Source organism: Pelmatolapia mariae, linkage group LG17 (assembly GCF_036321145.2).
Source record: "Pelmatolapia mariae isolate MD_Pm_ZW linkage group LG17, Pm_UMD_F_2, whole genome shotgun sequence".
NCBI lineage: Eukaryota > Metazoa > Chordata > Actinopteri > Cichliformes > Cichlidae > Pelmatolapia > Pelmatolapia mariae.
This window is the reverse complement of record NC_086242.1, coordinates 6,608,852-6,631,005: the sequence shown is the minus strand read 5'-3', so window position 1 is coordinate 6,631,005 and position 22,154 is coordinate 6,608,852. Positions and strand designations below refer to the sequence as shown.

The following is a 22,154-nucleotide window of genomic DNA, read 5'->3' as shown; positions in this document are numbered from 1 at the left end:
CACATACTTGCATCATATGCAAACACTTTCAGATCAGGGGGAACACACTAGTCTACTTTATATAAAACACTGCAGTCTTTAATTTTCATTGTTTATTCAGAAGGCATATTTTCAGGAGACACATTTTCAAACAACCAAAAAAGCAAATAGGCCTACTCAATATTGTACATTGCAGTACCATGAAGTCAGATAAAGCAAAAAACAAAAACAAAAACATAATACAGTAATAGAAAAAACACTATCATGTAAACACAAGAAAAATCATGACAATTGTGCATCGTGGGCTCATGGATCCCGCCGTCTGTTGGCGTCCTCCCCCAGAAGGTCTTCGAGTCATTCTAGAGACATACAACCACATATTGTCATAGGTTTGCTTATTTTTCTTACAGTACTTTACTGTATATACTGTATCATCCACTGTACAACACTGTACTTCAATATAAGTAATCATGGTATGTTTCACAAAAACTACCATTTTGGCTGCAAAAGGAGCATTAGCACCCTGCAATACCCTGTACACTTGATATGGTAATGTGATATACTGTAGAACAGTGCTATAGAAACCATCTGAGTAGAGTAGAAGGTAGAGAGGTGACGACATACCTGTTTTCTAGTCTGAATGTTCGTATTACAGATGCCACTGTGAAGCGGCTTAGATGTGGGTGGACTCTCTGCCCAGCTTCCCTCATGGTCAGGCCATGGTTGATGACATGGTCCACCAAAGTTGCTCTTATGTCATCACAAATATGGGTCCGTGCATGGCCTCTTCGACCTCCACCTCCTCCTCCTCCTCTTCCTCTTGCTCTCCCCCCATCCATGCTTACAAAGTTCTTGAAATGGCTAAACTGAGGGCTTTTTGTAGTTGGCTAATTGGTGTTCAGTTTTGCAAGTAAGTGCATTCAGGTATGTATTTGAGTGGTTGCAATTACCCGATGTGTTTTGTATTTTGGATACATGTGTTTTCCAAATGGCACCCTGAAATTTCATTTTTGAACGAAGTGTCTTATGTATGAAATAGAGTGTAGTATGCAGGACCATGTGTGTTGCATAAAGGAGTAAGTGTGTTGCATAATTGCAACTAGAGTGCAAAGCAGCGCTTTTGCTTAAGGAATGGGTACATGTGTTTGAGGTATGGTAACAAAAGCTTCAAGTTGTGTTACTTTAGTCTAAGCATGGGTTTATAGTGTTCAAGCAACGGGCAAAAACTGTAAAAAGTGGTCACTGTTGGTGGTGAACCACTCTCTGATTTGGTTTGTTCTGTGGAAGCGGACATTGTCCCAAATGATCACATAAATTTGATGTGCGGGCCCAGGATGGTGTTGTTGGCGGTCCAGGAGGATGTCTTTTAGCTCCTCTAGGAAGGTGAGGAGAAGTTGGGTGTTGTAAAACCCAAGGACAGCATGCCGGTGGACATGCCCCTCCAAACCCATGGCCGCACAAAGAGTAATATTACAAGTGTCTTCAATTTTGAGTCATTGTGTGTAATGAATGACACCAGGTGTGTTAATTGTGTTCAAATATTGCTGACTGTGGCAAGCATGTTGCATCACATGAGCTTTCATTTGAGAATATGAGCAGAGTTCTTTTGCAACTTGTGTTTTAGCAAGGCAAAATGTGGTTAGATTTATGACAACGGGGGATTGTGTTCTGTGAATTGTGTCTTCATGTGACATGTGTTTATGATATTGGTAAATGATGGCTAGATTTAGTAAATGTGTTTAGACAACTGGTCATTTGGTTTAGAGGTTTGGCGTTTGTGTTTTAGCATTTGAGAAAAACTGTAAAAGCTGACATTTTGTATTATATTCTCATAAGTCTGTGCCGCAGTAACTTCAACAAAACACCAGATGGAGCAACACAATTAAGTGCCAACTGAGAGACTTCCTCAAAAGTATGTCAGCTATTTTAAACCTTTCCTCACCCCCATTTTTTAATGGGGATGTTTTCTTTCATGAGGAACAACATGTTCAAACTATAGCTATGAAAAACCGACTGAACCACTTTTCTTCTCCTAAACGATGCAAATTTAGACAGAAAAGAGGACCAGATAAGGACCCAGAAAAGCAATTTCAAAATATTTAGATATAAATATTACATTTATTTATATTCCTTTATATAGAAAAGTTACATTACAGAGGGAGGATTGTGTGTTCCATCATAAGACCTGTGAGTCTTGCCAAAATGAAGCCTAAAGCTTCATGAGCTCATGATATCCTGAGCAACAGATGGCCTGTTTTTTTGTACACAGCATATATGGTCATAAGTAAGACAACATACGATCACAAAGGTTTCCACTGTGGGCTCCCCTGAGGAGTGAATTCACCACATTTATTACATAAACGGTGCAAATTTATTCACACAAGCTGCAATATGTGCATGCATGTTTGTAGGTTATTCATATTTAGTCTGAAGTTTCTAGCACACACACAGACAATTTTATACCCAAACACACAAACACAACAGTAACTCACTTCCCCTTAAAGTGAATCTTTTTAGTCACTACTACTACTTTGTGGCTGAGAGTGGGCCCCTGGTTGCTTCCTGTCTTGCTCTCTCACATACACACTTTCTCGCACACATATTTGCTCCCTCGCTGTCACTCCTGTGTTTCATGAATACTTATAGAACTGTTTGCAACAAAAAAAAGAAGAAGAAGCAGCTGACATGTACTAAATGGACAGGCCACGGCCCCTCTTTATAGCGATGTGAAACAGTCATGAAGAGTAACTGTCAAGCGGAATGGAGACATTATTCCCCGCCAAGTAAGCTGGACGCTTCCTTCACCTCTGCAGCCCAATATCCAGTGCTGGCCACTCTCGGCTCACTGTTCCAGATCATAGTTTTGTGGAATCTTAAACATATTTTCCCCCCAACCCCCCTCAACACACACGCACACTTAAAACCAGTGATGAAAAAAAACGACATGTCTTTGCAGTCTCTCAAGGGAGCTCATTACAGACTGGCTCCTCCTTGTCCTAAGAGCCAAATATAAGCAATGGATAGGAATGGAACAAACAAGTGGTTTTGAGATGAAACTCAATCCTGAATATGATGTGTTCATGCCAAAAATAATATTGCATGATGAGTTGCAGGAAGAGTGCTTATACATGTACAATATATTGGCTGTAATCTGACCTATTAAGGCCTCATGGATTTAGTTTAGGTATGGGATAGCGCGCCTACAGCCGGCACTTTTTCTCAGACATTGAGCTTCTTTTTTATTAGAGACTAGATAGTGTCATTACCTTTACTCTTGGAACTTAGTCAGTTTATCCAACATTGTTCAAGCCCACGAAACTTTAAATGAAAGTCAAGAATTAAAGCTGTCAAAGATACCAAATGTGTCAAACTACACTTTTTTTTAACAGCACATCTCAAATTTTGTTGCCCAATCGATGTACTTTACACCACAAACCACATTCCCCCCGATTCACACACACACACACATACACACACTGTAATTGGCGCCTGAATTGTGCACATACAGTACTTTCTTTATCATAAACACACATCGAGGGCAGTTTATTTTAAGGAGGGTGTTTGAGGCCTTACGGATGTTTCTGTGTCAGAACTTAATGTAGAAAAAGATGCTGTTTGTTCAGTTTGTTTGCGATATTATCTGCAGTTTGTGCAGTATAATGTAGCAGAGCAGCAAATGGTGAAGTTATAAATGGGTTTGTATAATACTTTGCCAGAAAGGTAAAAAATAGCACCATCATTTCCCCTTTACAATATTACTCTAAGATAAAGTATGTATTTACATGTAGACTTACTGGCGACTATGTTAGGTAAACCTGTGAAAATGCTCACAGTGTATGTCGTCGGCCAATTACAACGCAGGAACTTAATGCATTTAATGGTTAAGACGGCCAGCTGAAGTTCAAGGAAGAGTGATTAATGTGACTTTGAATGTAAAATGGTTGTTGGTGCCAGACAATCTGGTCTGATTATTTCAGAAACTGCTGATCTGCTAGGATTTTTCCATACAAATATCTCTGGGGTTTTTAAGAGAAGGTCTAAAAATGTGAAAATATTGTCAGGAAAAACTCAAAGCACGCTACAGCAGCAGAAGACCCCACTCCTTTCAGGTAAGGAAATTAGATCTGGAACAGGGAAGCCAACACCAACACTAACTCTGATTACCACTCATTACAGCCAAGATACTCAAAAGAGCATCTCTGAATGTACAACAGACTGAACCTTGAGGCAGAAGCAACAGAAGACCACACTGGGAGACACTCCTGTCAGCTAAGAACAGGAAACTTAGACTACAACTTTCTTAACCTCACCAAAGTTGGACAACAGAAGATGGTAACCCCAGCATCTGTTGCAGCACAAATGGAGACGTCAACCTAAACGTGAAAGCATGGATCTGTCCTGCACTGTAGCAAAGAACATTTGCTACAAAGAATTCAGGTTCTGAAAACAAAAGGATGTTCCAACCCAGTACTAGTGGTGATTAAGAGATTTATTATACCATAAAAACAAGAAAACACAAGTACTTCAGAAAGCTCTGGACTGAAACTGAAAAACTGGACTTTTTTCAGAAATTAATCAGGCATAATATTAAACCTAAACCACATTTGTCTGTTCAGGAAAGTAACAGATTTAGATTCTTATTAAAAAATAATACTATCCTTTTTTATATCTGTTTTTATTATTTTAGCATTAAAATATTATTTCGAGTCAAACATTTGTGTGACAACCAGTGAGGCGAAGGATTTCAGTGATTGACATACGACCTGGTAGTAAACACATTTGAGGGTACCCAACACAACTGAAGTCTGGAACTTCTGCAAGAAGCCATCCGTCAGCTTCAAAGTCACGAACGATGAGCAAAGTGCTTGCAGTATAGATGCAGCTTTGGACTACAAAACTTCAAGATAAACAGTGTATTACAATATAAAGAGACAAGAAGGATGAAAATCATTTTAAAAATCACATTTCCAAGCCTAGAACCACTTTTTAAAATCTCATATTAAGAGATATTGATCAACAAAAGGTGGAACACATCTTATCATTTACTCTATCTAATACAATATATATGCTGAAAGGTTCATACAGGCTTTAGAGGTTGTTCCTAAGCAACCCAGCTGGCCTGCTTACCATGAACACCCTGTGGCCCCAAATCGAGGATTTTTAATACAGACTCCTGCTGCCCCCTTAAAACCCAAAGGCCTTTTCTTTTTTTCCCCCAGAGATGGACATCTTAAAGATTAATCATCATATCATCTGCTCACAAAGGAAGAATCTTGGCTCACACATAGGTTTGATGGTGCTTTTCGTACTTAATTTTACAACTTTTTTGCCCCTCCTGTTTTCCCCCAGTCATGGTATAATACTTCGCTTTAAACTGAGGCATAAAAAACAGGACTCAACAGGTTTCCATTGAAGAGATAAAGATGCCAGCTCACTCTTCCATGCAGATTTCTGGTGTGATCGTCTCCGGTGTAAAAAATAAAAAAAAACTTTCTGTGAAACAATGAGATTAATCACATCAGCAAAGATTTGTGCCTAATTTGTCACGGCAGCATTGAGATTATTGGTTGCAGGCAAGGTTAACACGCACGCACGCACACGCACACGCACACGCACACACACACACACACACACACACACACACAATCTTTCTCTCTTTTCAGCAAGTCATTAGCTCACCCCCTACCCCCCCAACTCATTCGTCCTCTCAGCCAGCCTGTCACGCACACTTTATCGAAGCTCACGAACATATTCCATACCCTCTCCTCTTCCCTTTCTCTCTCTCTTTTTTGCACTATTGTCACGCTCACAACCCAACCCTGTTCCACACGAGCACAGTCAGATGGAAACCAGATGTTCACCAGATGTAGATAAGGGCAAAAGCACAACAGCTGAAGCACCTTTTTTTAGCTCAGCTGCAGGGAGGAGAAGCAGACAACCCTCCTGGACTTATGAATGGCACATAAAATATAGCTTCACTTAAGTTTCTTAGTATATTCCATGCAGTTATTCACCATGCAGTCACATTAAGCCTATATGCATTTGCAATAATTCAAATTTTGCTTTGATTTTACTTAATGTTTCATATTGCCTTGCAGTGACTTTTGCTCTAGTTTTGACATTGAATTAACCTCAGTAAGACCAAAACAAGTTCCTCACACACACACACACACACACAGTCTGGTTTGCTATCCTCGTGGGGACATCCCATTGACATAATGCTTTCCCTAGCCCCTTACCCTAACCCTAACCATTAAAAATGAATGCCTAACCCTAACCCTTACCCTAAACCTAACCATAACCTAATTGTAACCCTGACAGTAAAACCGCATTTTGAGTGTGAAAATTGCTTTCAACCCCGAGGGGACCTGGATTTTGGTCCCCACGGTGCAGAAAGTCCCCACCAGGATAGTAAAAGTCAGATTTTGGTCCCCACCAGGATAGTACGAACCCGTACACACACACACACACACACACACACACACACACACACACAGAGGCAGAGATGAAAACAAAGGATCGATTTACAGCAGCCTCGCCCCGCCCTTCAGCCTTCCTCCTCCCTCTCCCCACGCCCACAAATACACTCTGCAGAAACAATATTTCAGAAAGCACCGCCTCAGAGAACAGGCTGTTCTTGAAAGAACAAGTAGTACTTTAAGTGTACAGATAAAATGCAAAGTGGGAACACGCTGGGTGCACACTCAGGACACTCATGGTGCATGAGACACTGCAAGTCTGAAAAAATAAATCTTAGAGTCTCCTGTCTGCATCTTTTCCCCCCAGCGCTAGCCCCTCGAGGAGCCCCCAAAACAAACAAAGTCAGGGTCTCTTTGGGCAAATTTCATCTTAGAGTCATTCACCGTGACGACCAAGTATCCCCCCAGTGAGCAGCTCTAACTAGCTGCCACCCTGAACCCTCGGTCTCTCTAGACCCAAAGCAAACTCTCTCACACTCGCTCTTTCAACATAGCACATATATGAAAATAGTATATGACTGACTCCTCCACCCTCTGTGACAACCCCACCTGCGGCCTCCACAAGTGGGTGTACACTCCCATGGAAACTCCTCACATATTTTACACTCACATAGTTTTTTCTTTGCTTTTTTTTTTTTTTTACAGCACTAATGTCCTGATTTGATTTAAACTCCACCATTGGCTTTGAAGGTGTGTCACCATTCAATATTAATATCCTGCTAAGAACAGATTTTATGGTTTGCAGAACAAAAACATGCAAGTTAAGGTGAAAACCAGGCAAATGAAGAATTTTAGATGCTAAATATAGCAGGGCTGAATACTAGGGGAATTACAGTCATAAACAAAGTTGTAAAAACTGCACTGCAGTTTGAAAGTGTCACTTAAGCCTTTGTGGGCTCCAATGATAAACTGCTAAACTTTACAGCATTAAAACAAGTGTTTAAAACTTGGTAGAAAATCAATTTGGGTTTCTGTGCCACCCCCACTCCATAAGCACTCTGAATGAGGTGATCTTTTTTTTAACATTCACTTGGAATAATTGCGTTAGAGGCGTGGCAGGTCTGACAGGTGGATCTCACCGAGTAGGCTCAGCCTCATCAACTTGCCAGTAAACTGGACCCTTTTACTTTCTGTGCTACTGGACTCTTTTGGGTCATTTTAAAAGGATTTTTTAACTTCCTGTGTCGTAAAACGCATCCAAGAAGTTTTTGCATTAACTTCCAGTAGACTATTAGTCTAAAATGATTTTCTGTCTCAAGCACTTTCCTGCTAAATGTATGGGCTAAGTAGCTCATTTTGGTTTAAAGTGAATAAAACATTAAGTCTATTTTGTAACAATTGGTCACACTATATTTCAAACACAATTATCTGTGTTATGGTCATAGGCTAGTCCTTAGCAAATAAGCAAGCTGGTTTCAAAATGAAATCATTTAGTGAAATCATTTAGGTTGTGCTTTAATTAACAGATTCTAATGAGTTAGCTAACCTATAAATATTATTATGTTAATTAACAAACAAAGTTTGTTATATTTATTTTTGAAGTCTTTGTGCTAAGCTAAGCTAACAAGGAAGTAACTTAAGTTAGTAGTCAGTTGGTACGGATAAATGAGTTTCTCATGAACCTCACACCAAGACAGCAAAGAAGTATTCTCAAAAATTTTAGCTTATCACTGAACAGCTTCACAGTCACTGTATTTGGGTGTGTAATTTTGATGTGCACTAAAAAGTAACTACAATGATCTTCCAAAATATGTAGCTTTGTTCTCTAAACACATTAACTTTTCACCACCACCATATTACCTGTAATTCACCAGCCCGTCCTTACTGGAGCTGGCTTGTTATTGTTATTTTTTAACTTTATGTAACATATGCACGGTTGAGGCCTACAGGTATCTTTACTGCTTGTATGGCTTGTATGTTGGTGTAGATCCTTATCTGTTGCATGAACGTTTGTGTGTACACATTTGCATATGCACTTGTCAGCACACAAAAAAGCGTATATGCCCCGTAGGAAAAACGCTTAAAAGTCAAATGATTGTAGACTGTGCCATCGTACTGTTGAACTGTACAATTAAATTTAGACAATTTAGATTTAGATCCATTTTCAAAACAACGTTCAGTAAACCACTGATTATTTCTCAAGCAGGCCCAAATCCTCTTTGACACAGATGATGCTAATGTTACATAGACTCTACAAACGAGCTGTCTGGAGGTTAGCTTCTAGCTTGTGGACATAAATGCAAACAAATGCAAGGCTGTAAGCAGGCAGCTGTGAAGCCTTATGTCAGTGACGTAACACGCAGACCAACTTCCCGTAATTCACTGCCATTCCTCTACTTCTTGTGCAGTTAAGTGTCTCTTTTTCTCCTTGCCTGCATTTTGTTGTGGTATGCCAGGAAATAATGACTGATGTAAACAATCTCCTGTCTGTGGTAAGCCTCTTCTCAGCGCTTGCTTCCGGAGCTGAAGGGTAGAAGGATGTGGAAACCCCCGCACTGCACCTGTGAACCAACAACTTCCTCTCACCAGTTTTTCTGTCCTCCTTATCTCTATGAGAGCATCCCCCTTCACTAGAGACACTTCCTGCTCAAACGAGACTGGAGTACGGTACGTGCCGTACGTTCTTTTGGTGTTTTCCTCAGAGCATCTTTAGCACCAAAGCTTCAACGCTGGAAAATTATCTGTAGACACGCACCTTTCTGAAACCTCAATCTCATCCGGAATGAAACCAAACTGCATTTTAAATTCTGCATGGCACAGTATTTGGTAGTTAAAGCAGTACTTAAAATAATGAAGGTACAAAGGAACATGAGCCTAACCTCAGTGTGTATTGTGACACCTTCCTACATATGCTATATGTCAGCACGGGGAATAATGTGACTAACAGTATTTAATTGGTAATTTAATGCGATTCTGTGGCTTAGTGAAAGTCAGTATTATTGTCAATATTATCAGATAAATGTGAAGGAGGTGTATTATAGGGTTCCTAGTGGACTCTCTGTTGTTTCCTTTGTTTGTGCACTGAATCAGTAACATTATAATAAAAAAAAGACTGTATTGTTCTCTTTTTTGCAATCACAAGGCTCACCATGACAGTTTCCAGTCTTCTGACCAAGTCACATTGTACTATGATGACTGTTGTTTTACTAAGAGTGCTAATATATTCAATGGGCACTGACCGTGGAGCCATTACAATGGGCTTAATGACTGCATATGCAACTGCAAAATAAAGCACAGGATTAAGAATGGGAAAAGGGGGCGGGCGCACCAAAACACACACACACAGGACTATAGACAACAAGAAGAGGATTAGGAATTAAATGTGGAACAATAAGCTGACTGTAAATACAGGTCACAGAGCTGACAAAACAGTGAGGGATCATGCTGCTGAGGACTCATTGTCTGCTGCTGAGTCCTCAAATATTACAGTGTATAAAAAGGCCACCTCACACACAGATTAGTAGGGCATTAGGGAAGTGGGCCACAACCCTGATTGACTAGTGTTAAAATAAATGAGACCTAAAACAATGAATCATTAAAAAAAGAAACACTGTATATTTCCATTAATGTGACAAAGATGCTTGGCTGAGGGGACACTCGGTCCCCTCATGTAAGTATTCATGCGACAGATATTTTTCAGTGTAAACCTTCTCCAGAAACGTGAAACATAACCGTAACCTGGATGCTCTATGGAGCATGAAAGAAAGGCAGTTACTATGAAATGTATTGTTTTAACTTGTAGATCTACCTCTCCACATAACTTTGCACACTGGATAACAGTTATTTCTTGTACAAATGGAAGAATTACATATGTGTAAACCAGACACTCAGGGTAGAATTAACAGGAAATGGAGGGCCTTTTCTTCAATGGTACAATATTTTTGCCTTAAAGTCAGGCAGTTTAGCATAGGAGTCAATGTGATTGCTGTGAATGCTTTTCAAGGCAGGGTCAAGTCGCCATTTAAAGACCTTCACTTCTTGACACTGCAGCACTGGATGATGATGCTGGGCTGGTACAAGCACAAGGCAGGCTTAAGCCAGGATGATACTTTCTGGGTTGGAGTAGGGTCTGAATGAAGTAAATTGCACCAATTGCACATGCACCCCAGGCTTCAGACTTCAAAGGAGTATAACAGGAATGACTGCTTGCCTGTCGGGTCTCCAGCTCTCTCTGTCCGCCACAGAGTATAATCGAGGCCTTAAGGAGGTTTTGTGGTCGCCACACTGGTTGTGTCGCGAGCTATCTGTGACATCACCACAGCACGATTCATATCTTCACTGTGAGCGCATCAGATGGGATGCAGTATTCTGCTGAATGACAGGTCTCACCACAGAAACAAAACCTGTGTATCAGTACACGAGTGGAGAAAGTAGACCCCGGAAGAAAACATGGAGGTTTGTTTCTGTTTTCCATGGAAAGTCTCATCTTTTCAAGCTGTTACAGCATCTTCCTGTACATAATCTGGCAATCGCTGAGCTTCTGTACTGATATGCCATTGAATGTCTACGCAACAGTACAAAAAAAGGTACACAAATTGGTCGTTTCTTTTCTCTTTTGGTGTGTGCCACTCTTCGTGAGGATGATAGCAGTCTAATGGACCCTTTAAAGTTGCATTCACACTGGAAATGATTCACTCGTTACCGCATTATTGACCAGAAGAGCTCATAAACCTCTGTCTGCATCTCTTACTGAAGGAGGGAAAGCATTACTTGTGTCACACTTGAATAACTCATTGTGCTAAACAGTTTAAAAATAGTCCGTGTATGTGTTTGCAAATCCTTGAATAACCTTTGGGAGTGAGGGCCGTTGGCTGGCTAACAGGCCCCTTGGATGACTTCTATATTATGTCACTGATAAGCAATAAAACAGTAAATTTTCTGCCCATGCGAAGAGGCACTGCAGTAATAGGAAACGGGACAGTACAACAGGAAAGAACAATAATATTTTTTAAGTTAAGGGAACAAATGATGTGTCAGAATAGGTGTCAGAAAGATAAAAGAAGCAAAAGGGATGCAAAAATACCACCAGTGCTCACTGACACAATAAAAACGAAAATAGAAATAAAAGGAAGGCAGGCAGGAAATAGTGATGACAGTGATGATGCAGATGAAAAAAAATTGTCTGCGTGTTACAAGTCTATTGATGGATGTAACTAATTTCTTGAACAAGAGCCACACTGAAGGGGTCCCTGAACATCACTAAAATCACATCATATATAGACAAGTGGGAGGAATCCAAGTATAAAGTAAAAAGAAAACACTTGTATGGCAAGAAAGAGGTGGGGGCTCCAAATGAACTGCTCCGTGGTTTATTTGTAGTGTGAATGTGAAGCAACTCAACTACCTAGTGTACAATGCAGGTTTGAGCTAAACACCTTTCCATAGCCTTGTTTGCTTTGCATTCTGGGATGCGGCAGGTTACCATCAGTGTTGGGAAGGTTACTTTTAAAATGTATTCCATTACAGAATACCGAATACATGCCCCAAAATGTATTCTGTAACGTATTCCGTTACGTTACTCAATGAGAGTAACGTATTCTGAATACTTTGGATTACTTAATATATTATCATGCTGTTTACAACTACGTGAATGTACTATTGCTGTGATTTATTACTGTTACTGAAGGTCCGCGGCTCCGAACCGTAGTAAAGGGACCTCTGGCTAATACGTCGGGTTCGTGTGGGGCTCGTAGCCGAAAAATAACTTTACTTTGTTGTCTGGGTCAACTTTGCTAGAGAGAGAGAGAGGCGTTGAAAGGCTGCTCCAACGGAACTCTTTTTTTCCGGAGGAAAACACGAACACAGTGTACAGTTGAGTCTTAATAGCTTACTTACAACTGGGCTCGTCAGGCACTCTTCTTGGCTGCTGTGGTTATTATTATATTTACATGCTTCCAGCTCCCGTTTTTGCTCCGTGACAACTCGGACTTTTCCTTTCTCTCCCTCCCTCGCTCACAGACACATAACGTGTATGGTAGTCCATTCTCGCTGCAGCACGGACTACACTGCCCATGAGGCTACATTCTTTAGGGCAATGTTCCCTCTAAGCTGCGCACGTGCGCAATTGCGCACTGCTGGCACGGTCTCTGCGCAAAGAAAATCTGTGTTGCGCACAAAAAAAAATCTAACCTGAATTGAAATTAAAATTAAAACTTTAACAATTCTGTTTTGCAGTGTTAGTCAGTAAGTGACTGGCTGCTCCTGTATGGGATTAGAACGATGCCACCTTATCCCATAGTCCAGCCAATGATGCGATTCACATTGGTATATACGCAGCCAATCAACGTCGTTGACAGGCTATGACAGCGTACTTATGTGCCGACACCGGTGTTTTAGCTGGCAAAGTGGCGTGGCTGATGTGGAGTGAAGCCACGTTAATGACAACGTGTACAACCATTGGAGAGGTGAGCAGGACAGACGGAACAATTGAAAAAGGGAAACGTGTGGACTTTATACCAGTTTTTAAATTGTGTTGATAGGCCACGTAAAACCAGAGTTATGATAAAAATATATACAATGTTTGGTTTTCTTCCTGAATACTGTCGTTGTTTATATTTACTGCGGGAAGAAACGGTAAAAACGGCGTTTTATAAGGAAAGCACTCTCCGCCTGTGAGCAAAAACACCCCCCCCCCCCCCCCCCCCCGACCCTTTCCTATTGGTCGAAAAAAGTACCATGTCGACCAATCAAAAAATGATATGGCAACATGGCATCTAGTTGTTAAGAAACGGGGGGAAGTTTTAGGAGTGACAGCGGTGTTTTGAGATGTGAGAGATTTGCGAGGTTTAGCACAAATCTTGTGTAGTTAGTGTGTAGTGTAGTCAATAGTTTTGTTGTGTGTGTCAGAACAATGAGGCGACTGCTGAATGTTACATGTGTTACAGGGGTGATACATCTCCTGCTGTCAGGCCTGCAGGTATCAGGCTGTTGTTCTCCTTTATCTCATAGTGGACAGAAATAATTTTTTTTTTGGAGTGGCACAAATAATTTGTGTGGCATCAGATTTGATGCAGAACAGCTGATTGTTCTGTAAATAGTTTGAAATAGTTTGAAACGCATTTTTATTCACTAGCTTTTGACTCAGTGGTTGACTGACTTGTATTTACTTATATTTTATTGTTTTCGCTATGTTTATTATTTTATCGTATTTATTATTCTTATGGTATCTATTATGTTTCTATTGTTCAGCACTTTGGTCAGCCTTGTATGTTTTTAAAGTGCTATATAAATAAACGATGATGATGATGATGATGATGATGATGATATGTTTATTTAAAAACGCCTTGGCTGCATTAAAAAAATAGCTGCAAAAAACTTTGTTGTTTGCAAAACTCAGTAACGTTTTTGAAGAAGTAACTATATAATTAATTGCCCAACATTGGTCATTATATACTGTATTTTTCAGATAGAGAGTTACAGGACTCTCTCCCAGACCATAGACTCATAATACAAGTCAGAGCTTTATAAAAAAAAGAAAAAAAGAAAGTTGTGTTTTCAAAATCGGAGTTCAAGTTATTTTTACTTCCAATAGTGTTAACATACTACACAGGTCATGAACAAGATTTTTTAAATTTTCATTTATAAGTGGGCTAAAGCAGTTAATTAAAAGTAGTCTAACATAAATGTAAATGCTGTAATTTGATTATTTTAATAAACCATGTAACTTGGATGGATTCGATGCCGGCGTGACCACAGTGCACACGTCTGATGTCGCTCACAGTGGTCCAAGGGTTCGCTCAGGGAGTTTGTGTGTTCGCTCAGACACATGAAAAATTAGAGGGAACATTGCTTTAGGGCCATGTCTGTAGCATTCTGCCTTTTAGCTTAGCACAACAACAACAACAAAAAAGCGCTCTCTCACCCAGGAAACACGCAGAGAGAGAGAGAGCGTCACCCTGTAACCATGGCAACCGTAACGCTGCCGCCTGGAACAACAGAGCGTAGCTGTCAAACAAAACCCAAACAGTCCTGACCCGCCACAATATGAAACAGGAAAGTACCGCCGTGTAATCCATTTATTTCAACAAAGTAACTGTATTCTGAATACCACCTTTTTAAATGGTAACTGTAACGGAATACAGTTACTCATATTTTGTATTCTAAATACGTAACGGCGGTACATGTATTCCGTTACTCCCCAACACTGGTTACCATAGATGTGCAAAGGTCATTACGGTCTAGTAACTGGCTGTGAAATGAATGTAAATTTTCCATGTTCTCCAGTACTCCAGAGCACAGCACCGTCATTACTCTATTTACTTTTGTTGCTTCACCAGACACGTGTGGCCAAAACAGGCTGAACATCTTCACAAGGTTTGAAATTGTGCATTTTGGTTCACTTGGAATTCCCTTGGCTTTTTTTCTGTGTGTAAAGAAATCAAACCACTGGGGGAAAAAAAGCATAAATCGAACTAAAGTAAAAGAACTATTTAAAAAAACATGAATGTTAGGGTGTGTAAAAACACCCTAACATGCACGTTCTGTGGAAGGAACCTGCAGGGAGTTAAAGGTAATAGATTTTAAAACTGGCAGAAACAATGTAATAAGACCGTATAGTATTATATGGCACATAGTCTCAGACTATTTTTTTTAACAGGGCTGGTACACGCTTTATCTTGAAACGTGACTGTGGTGTTGGCAAATCATCTCTAAAGTTAACACCGGCCTCTAAATCTTTGGACATTATTTTACAATCTGAACTTCACCACCTTAAAGAAATCATTGGGATCAATAGATACATACCTGACAAGAGAAACCTGATGCTTTACAAGAGCTGGAGGGATAGAAATATAACTATTACAGAAACATGTTTATGCTAAAAGGCTAACTTTGTATATTTCAATTTACTCCAAATTTTTGCTTCATGTTTATTAAGGGTGAAAAATCAGTTTTTGTGACTAGATACAAATGTAGGTGTTACTTTTTGTCTTATACTGGATTCTGTTTACCATTATTTAAATCTCCTATCAAAACCACAACCAGTGGATTAGTAAAAATGCTCTTATTTCCCAAAAACTAATGAATGGTTTCGATCCATCCAGTGATTTCTTCAACCGTAAAATTTGGTTTTGAGTGCAATTAATGTGTTTTGTATGAAGGTGTTATTGAAACAACAGAACATATCTTTGTTTTTGCACTCATGCTCAGTTGTTCTGGAAACAATTCATTGAATGGTACCAACAACAACAGCAACATAGTATTATGTTTACTCCTATAATATATTATAACACCAAACAACCCAATAATGGGTCTACTGTTTGGTGTCCTCCTCGTTAATGGTTTACTCATTGAGCCAAAGGTCTTTACTCACAAGGACAAAGTTTATCCAAGCTCCACCCACCCTGACTTAACTTTGTATCAAGTCTCAAAAGTTATGCACGTTTTACATAAACGGATATATGATTTAGTGTCTTAAACACCTTATTAATTTGGTCAGCAGACAAGTTGTCAATGAAAACATCATATGTGATGGCATGCAGTACAATGTCGCGTCATTTTTTCAGAGCTGCACTGGACCATTGCACAAGATTAAATCTAATTCATTTTCTTCTTCGGGGTCAGAAAGCATTAAGTACATTAGGTTCTTTTCAGTATTTATGATAATAAGTTGGTCAAGAGGTCAAGGGGTGAAGTAGCAATTGAGTTAAAAAAAACAAGTTCCTCTTTTACTAAATGCATTGAATCCTGTGAAGTAAGTTCGGGTGATTTCTTTTTATTTTATTCCCTACTTGGTTGGAAATTTGTATTCAACTGGAAAAATGTAGGGCAAGTCCAAATGAGTCAGTCTGTCTGTCTGTCCAGCCCTGTCACGTTGCAGCTCAACGTGACTCGAGGATACGGGCACGTCGCCAAAATAAAACGTGACGCAAGCAAACACGAGAACTGTGTGTCACATTTGAGAGACAAAAAAGGGGAAATGGCGGCCACTGCCAAAATATTTGACCTACTTCTGAGCGCCGAGAGGGAGAAGCGAAACACAGTGGCGCGGGGAGAGCGAAGAGGGAACAGGTTTGGAAAGAGAGCAGCGAGGAATTTCACATTTTCGCAAACATATCAGAGGTAAGAAGTTCGTCTTTATTAAAATGTATTAGAATTTTTATTAATGTATTTCCTGTAGCACGTTTATAGGTGTAGGTGTTTTTTGTGTGTGCATTTTTTTTTGTTCCCAAAAGAAGTGCAACGTGCTTTCATATTTTAATCGCGCTAATAAACTATTATATCGTTACTAACCTCCTGGCCTCGCTCCATCAACCATGTTTTGGTGGCGACCACGTGACCGACTTCTCGCGTAAGGACGTCCCCTGTCTCTTCGCAGTCCATAACAAACAAGTCGCAGATAAGGGGACAGGACCGACCCACCCGTGGGTAGTGTCTGAGTGAAACTTTGCAGCGTGACAGTGTTTATGTCCGCGAGGGCTGTCACACAGCAACACCGTTAATTCCTCAAGCCGGTGCGACAAAATAGCTGGAGCAGTCAAAGCGACACTTTTACCGGACTACTCTGAGATACTGACGCCTATGGTAAGATAAAAAATAATAATGATAATACTAGTATTAATATTGCTGGTGGTCATTATAGACATATAGGCTAGTTTTTATTTTTTTGCTTTTTCTTAATAAGACGCTAGCTTTGTTTTAATTTTACTTTGAAGCTAACAGAGTTTGCTCGCCTCACTGCTTAAATGTAAGCGTTCTGTATGCTTTCGGAAGAAAAAATAGTGCGTGTGTGTTGTTTTGTGTAGCAAGGGCGAAGAGGCTAGAAAAGACATGAGGCTGTTTGTGTGTCGCATCTCATTGACCCACATCCTCGTTTAATGTAACTGCGTCACGAACTCTGGCTGCTCCCTTGTTAACCCGCAAAACCATAAAAAAAATAACACCCTCCGCTGTGCGTTTACCCGCAGTTTAATGCCAGTGTTATAGTGCTGCAAAGGAAATAAATGCATTTTAAAGTGGAGGGATATTTATTTATTTCTGTTTAGTTTGAGGAGTGGAGGATTTTTTTTCCCCTCGGGGACACCGAGCATAGTAGAAACCTGACCTCCAGCACACCGCGCCCACTTCGTTTTCGACGCAAACAACTTTCTCTCACGGAGCGCAATCCTCTTACTGAAAACAAAAACTGTTATGTGCCCGTTTTTTTTTTAAATGTTTTTGTACGGCAATGTGAGTTAAAATAGGTCATTGAAGTTATAAATATGTAATACGCACTCACTTAGGAAAGTGTTTGAATTGTTGTGGTTTGGAACATTGTAACGGTTCGTGTGGGTGTGCAGGTGCCGTAAATGAATTTAAGTGTACGTGTGAAAGCATTAGCATTATAAAGTATTAGGTGTCAGACAGTTGCGCAACTCCCTCACCCCCCAACCCAGGGTCTAATTGCTGTCTTTCAGGCTTATCTTCGCCCGATAGAGTGCTGGTATGTTCAAGAGCAGAATAGGCGAATTTGTAAAGTGCGTTTTCACCTCTAGAAAAGCAGAGCAAAGTGTCTTAACGGAGCGCTTCTAAATCAGTTATGCAGGAAGGGGAAAAAAAAGGCAATTCATGACCACAAACCAATTGCCCGCGCTGGGCCCTCTTCCAGAGGATTTTGACCTACATTTGCATGGGCAAAATCATTTAGTGTTTATGTATTTATTTTAGCTTTAGGTCTACCTTCAGAGAGGAAAGACAACTTTTTACGCTGCATTAAGTGCGTGGCAATAACTGCCTATCCCAAATACCATGTTTGTTCTTTTTAAGCCCTGGGCAGTTAGTTGGAGTTGTCTGTAAAATGTTAACTGGGTTTGGCTGGGAGTTGGAAACCAGCAGAGGCTGCGCTCAGAATTCATCAGTCTGCCTCTAATGAAATGTCACAAATGCAGGGGAAACATTTTTTTGTCGACCTTCTGACCATTACTGTCGACCTTTGGCCTGTAAACACCAGAGCAGGTGTCGTACTAGGTTCACTTTGAAGCTGCGGGCCAGTGAGGGTTGCTGGGGATTTATTTGGCGTTAGCTCATGTACCTGTTGCTGCAACAGTTACTCAGCAGGTGAGGGCACATGTGTGTGTGTGTGTGATCACATAAAGCATGTGGGCGCCCAAGAGGCCGATATGGGTGAGGGCGGGGGTTTGGGTGTTCAAAAGCTTGAGTGTGTGCATGTGTAATCTGTGCCAGTAAAACCCCAGATCACACCTCATTTGGAATTCCACAGGACTAATATATCCATGTGTGTTTGCTCTCTGATAGGGACGTGGCGATGGCCTCTAAATCAATACCGGAACCAGCTACGGAATCTGACTCAGAGCTTTCGCGCCTGGGAGGCATCGAGGCCTGGAAGTTGAAGGCGGGGCCGGTGCGGAAGAACCTCTTCGGGCCCGTGGATCACCAGCAGCTCCAGCAGGACTTCCAGCGACTGTTCTGCATGAGCGTGGAGGTGGCCAACAAGCGCTGGAACTTTGACTTCCAGAGCGACGTGCCTTTAGAGGGCTCCAACATCCAATGGGAGGCGCTCAGGTGTCAGGACGTGCCGGCGTTTTACCGCAGCTGCACGGTTCGACCGCTGGCGAGGTCTGGAGCTGAGAAGACAAAGGAGAGACGGCGGACGTCGTCTTTGTCGGGCGAGGGTTCGCCTGGGTCGAGCGCCTCGTCTGGGTCTGGGGACGAGTACCTAGAAGTAACCACTAGGGGGTGCTACCGGATCCAGCGAACGGGGAAACGCAGACAGGCTGCGATCACAGGTGAGTTCGCCGGATTAGCTTGATTAAGACAAGGAAAGTTAAACCTCTGTGGTCACACTCATAACTGATTTCCACTCTGTTCTCTCATTCTGCAGATTTCTTCAAGGTAAAGAAGACGAGGCTCCTGCATAACAAGGCTTCCTCTCGGCAGTAGAAAAAGCACAGTGAGCGGAGGATCACCAAGTGGTCGACATCCCTCCTCACATCACCTCATATGCATCACATGTAGATATGTAGCAATATGCAAGTGACTGTCCACAAGCTCATACATGCATGGGCTTAAAAACTTCTGACACCACATACCTTTATAACTCAGCACAAGGAAGCTACCATTGCCCAAGTAAATCAGACTCTAGAAATCGGTTTTTGTGGATAGCTAGAAATAATAATAATAATACTGTATACTCTTCATACTGTTAGCTTTTTTTGTTAACTATACTGTGAAATCATTCTGAATGCACTCTTGCAGGATCCAACAGAAAACAGGCTCTAGTTTGAAGAAGTTAATGTTCTTCTAAATGTGCCTTAAGTAGTATTTGACCTCAGCCCTTGACCTTTTTTTTTCTCCCCACCCTCCCTCTTGCTGCAAGTCATAAGTGATTTTCATTTGACAAGTTTAGCCTTTAGTCTAACCCCACAGCGCGTGGGGTCAAAACCTCGCCCATAGTCGAAATGTAGCGACGTGACTGGGATCAACCTTTGGGGCAAAAGGTCAGCGGTGGAGGTTTCTTAGGGAATGTGGCTGTACGTCAGGGTTTTAAATTATAATAATGTTTCATATATCACTATTTATTATTCAGATTGTTAAAAAAAATAAAGGAATGTGTAAAAGCGAGGTAATTAAATTACAACTTAGACTACAAGCCCTTATGGCTTGTAAAACACTCCACCGTTGCCACTTAAAACTATCTGAAACCATCAAAACATAGCAATAAAAAAAAGTACAAACTATTTTCCCTTTTTTTGCTTCATATTATTAGCATCTTTTTGGCAACAGACTATAAACATATCTTAATGGTTGGCTTAAGCTTTTTATTAATGTAGCATGTTCCCACTCTTCGTGTGATATTGTAAATGCGCCTCTTTCTCCATGAAGGGAATGTAGTGTTTTTATCACTGTGGTGCAGCTCAGAGGAACCAAATCTTCTGGTTCTACCGTTGATCTTTTTTTTTTTAATATATAAAAAAGTGTCACATTTTCTGTTGCTGTGCAGTTGTATAAGGCTTGTATATAGAAGATACATATATGTGTGTGTGAGTGTGTCAATGTTTTTTCTCCCCTTTTATTTTGTTTTTTCGTGGGTTTTAAAAGTTGCGGCAGCTGATGCGGTCCGACCAAAGGATTAAGTTGCACACTGTTTGAGTGACCAGTTGTGGGTTACAGAAAGTCTCCAACACTTAAAAAAAAAAAGAAGAGTTTTTCTGTTGTGATCCGTTACTGCATGTTTTGGGACTCAAATAGCATGCGGCTTTCCCTAGCTACAGTGATTCTAATTTGTATAAGGGTAAAAAGCCATAGCCTGGGTTTATCTGTTGTAACTACCTCATCATAATTCAATAACACAAATATAAGAAAATCAGAAAAAGACAAAAAAAAAAATTAATCAATGTAGCTCAGGTTGTTTGTGTCTACAGGCATGAAAGAGAGACAGACTCAACGAGGGGGAAGTTGTTATTCTGTTGTGGTAAAAACCTGTTGCTTCGTGTCGGGTTTCTCATCAGGTGAAAGAGTCAGTGTGTCAGAGGGCCGTGCAGAGGAAACTCGCCGAGGGGCGGTGTGGGGTTAGCTTTTGTTGTTGTTCCCTTTACTTTGCTTTGACACCATTCCCAAAACACACGAGAGGAAAACAACAAGGGTCAGATTTAAGCAGAACAAGAGGAAAAATGTCTCAGATCCTATCTGGATCAAAGGATTTCTCCATCCAGATGATGAGTGGTCTGTAAGTGGCCCCCCCTCCAGAGTGTGTCTGTCTCTCTTTCATGAATCAGCTGCCTCTGCCTGTGAAAACTCACCATGAAAGTAGTTGTTTATAATCATGTTGGGTTTGACTTTCATGATTTTGCACAACTGTATTTCACACATTTCATAAAAGCAGAAATTGCTTCTTTCTTTTTAATTTTTTTTTACTTCATCTCTGTGTAAGTTTGAATGTGCATCTGTTTTCTCAGCGTGTTTGTAGTAACTTATTTTCAGTCTTTGTCATTTGTTTTCAGAGGGACATCATTTTTAAGTTCCCCATTCTTTCTTGTTGTTTTGGTTTAGTTTTGTTTTGCTGTAACTAACTAATTGTTTTTCTTTGAAACCATATCATTGCACTACTTTAAACATTTTTGACAAAGGAACTACTTTTTTATGGTAATCTTCAAAAATAAGGAAAAAAAATTCTTAAAGAGAAACAGACATAGAGTAGATAAGATAACCTTTATTAGTCCCACACGTGGGGAATTTGTTTTGTGATGTGTCCAAGCAGATCTGCCATGTTGTTGAACGTGGCTTCTAACAGTTAAGCAGCATTTTGTAGCTTTGCTTCTCAAATCCACTAAGAGGAAAAATAAAAATAAATTAAAATCTAAGAAAAATTTGGACAGAAATATAATGAATCTCCAGTGTCTCACTCTGCTCAAGCAACCTCTGCTTTCCTAACTCACCTATCGCAGCTATATTAAAAGGTAGTGTATACTTTGTATATGCATGAATGTATGACAATATTTCCATACGATTTATAATAATTTTTTTAAAACTGTAATTTAATACTGGTATATGTATCTCTGCAACATGTAAGAAGTGTAATTAAAAGAGATTAATTGCTGAGTTGAATGAAGGTTGTTGGTATTTTAATGTGCTTCAGTCAGTTAAATGTTTATGAATTATATGGATATAAACTGAAATTATCAGCACAACACTTGTTTCTACTTAAACAGGAAAGAAAAGGGAGTGAAGGTTTAAGTTTGCATCCAGAGCACCCCCTGGTGG

The 22,154-nt window shown here is 40.4% G+C and overlaps 2 protein-coding genes across 2 annotated transcripts in view; one reads left to right on the top strand and one right to left on the bottom strand.

Annotated features, from left to right (window-relative positions):
* The window catches only part of sapcd1 (suppressor APC domain containing 1), a 32,295-nt gene extending 15,316 nt beyond the window's left edge, over positions 1-16,979 (bottom strand). The window contains exon 1 of the mRNA XM_063460859.1: positions 16,689-16,979. Within this exon, the coding sequence (XP_063316929.1) occupies positions 16,689-16,778 (90 nt within the window). The 5' untranslated portion in view covers positions 16,779-16,979. The remainder of the gene's footprint in view (positions 1-16,688) is intronic.
* Positions 16,347-21,998, top strand: cdkn1d (cyclin-dependent kinase inhibitor 1D). The gene is made up of 3 exons (XM_063460857.1): positions 16,347-16,517; positions 18,690-19,180; positions 19,276-21,998. The coding sequence occupies exons 1-3, from the start codon at positions 16,375-16,377 to the stop codon at positions 19,332-19,334; spliced, it is 693 nt and encodes a 230-aa protein (XP_063316927.1). The 5' UTR covers positions 16,347-16,374; the 3' UTR covers positions 19,335-21,998.
* The last annotated feature ends 156 nt before the right edge of the window (positions 21,999-22,154 follow it).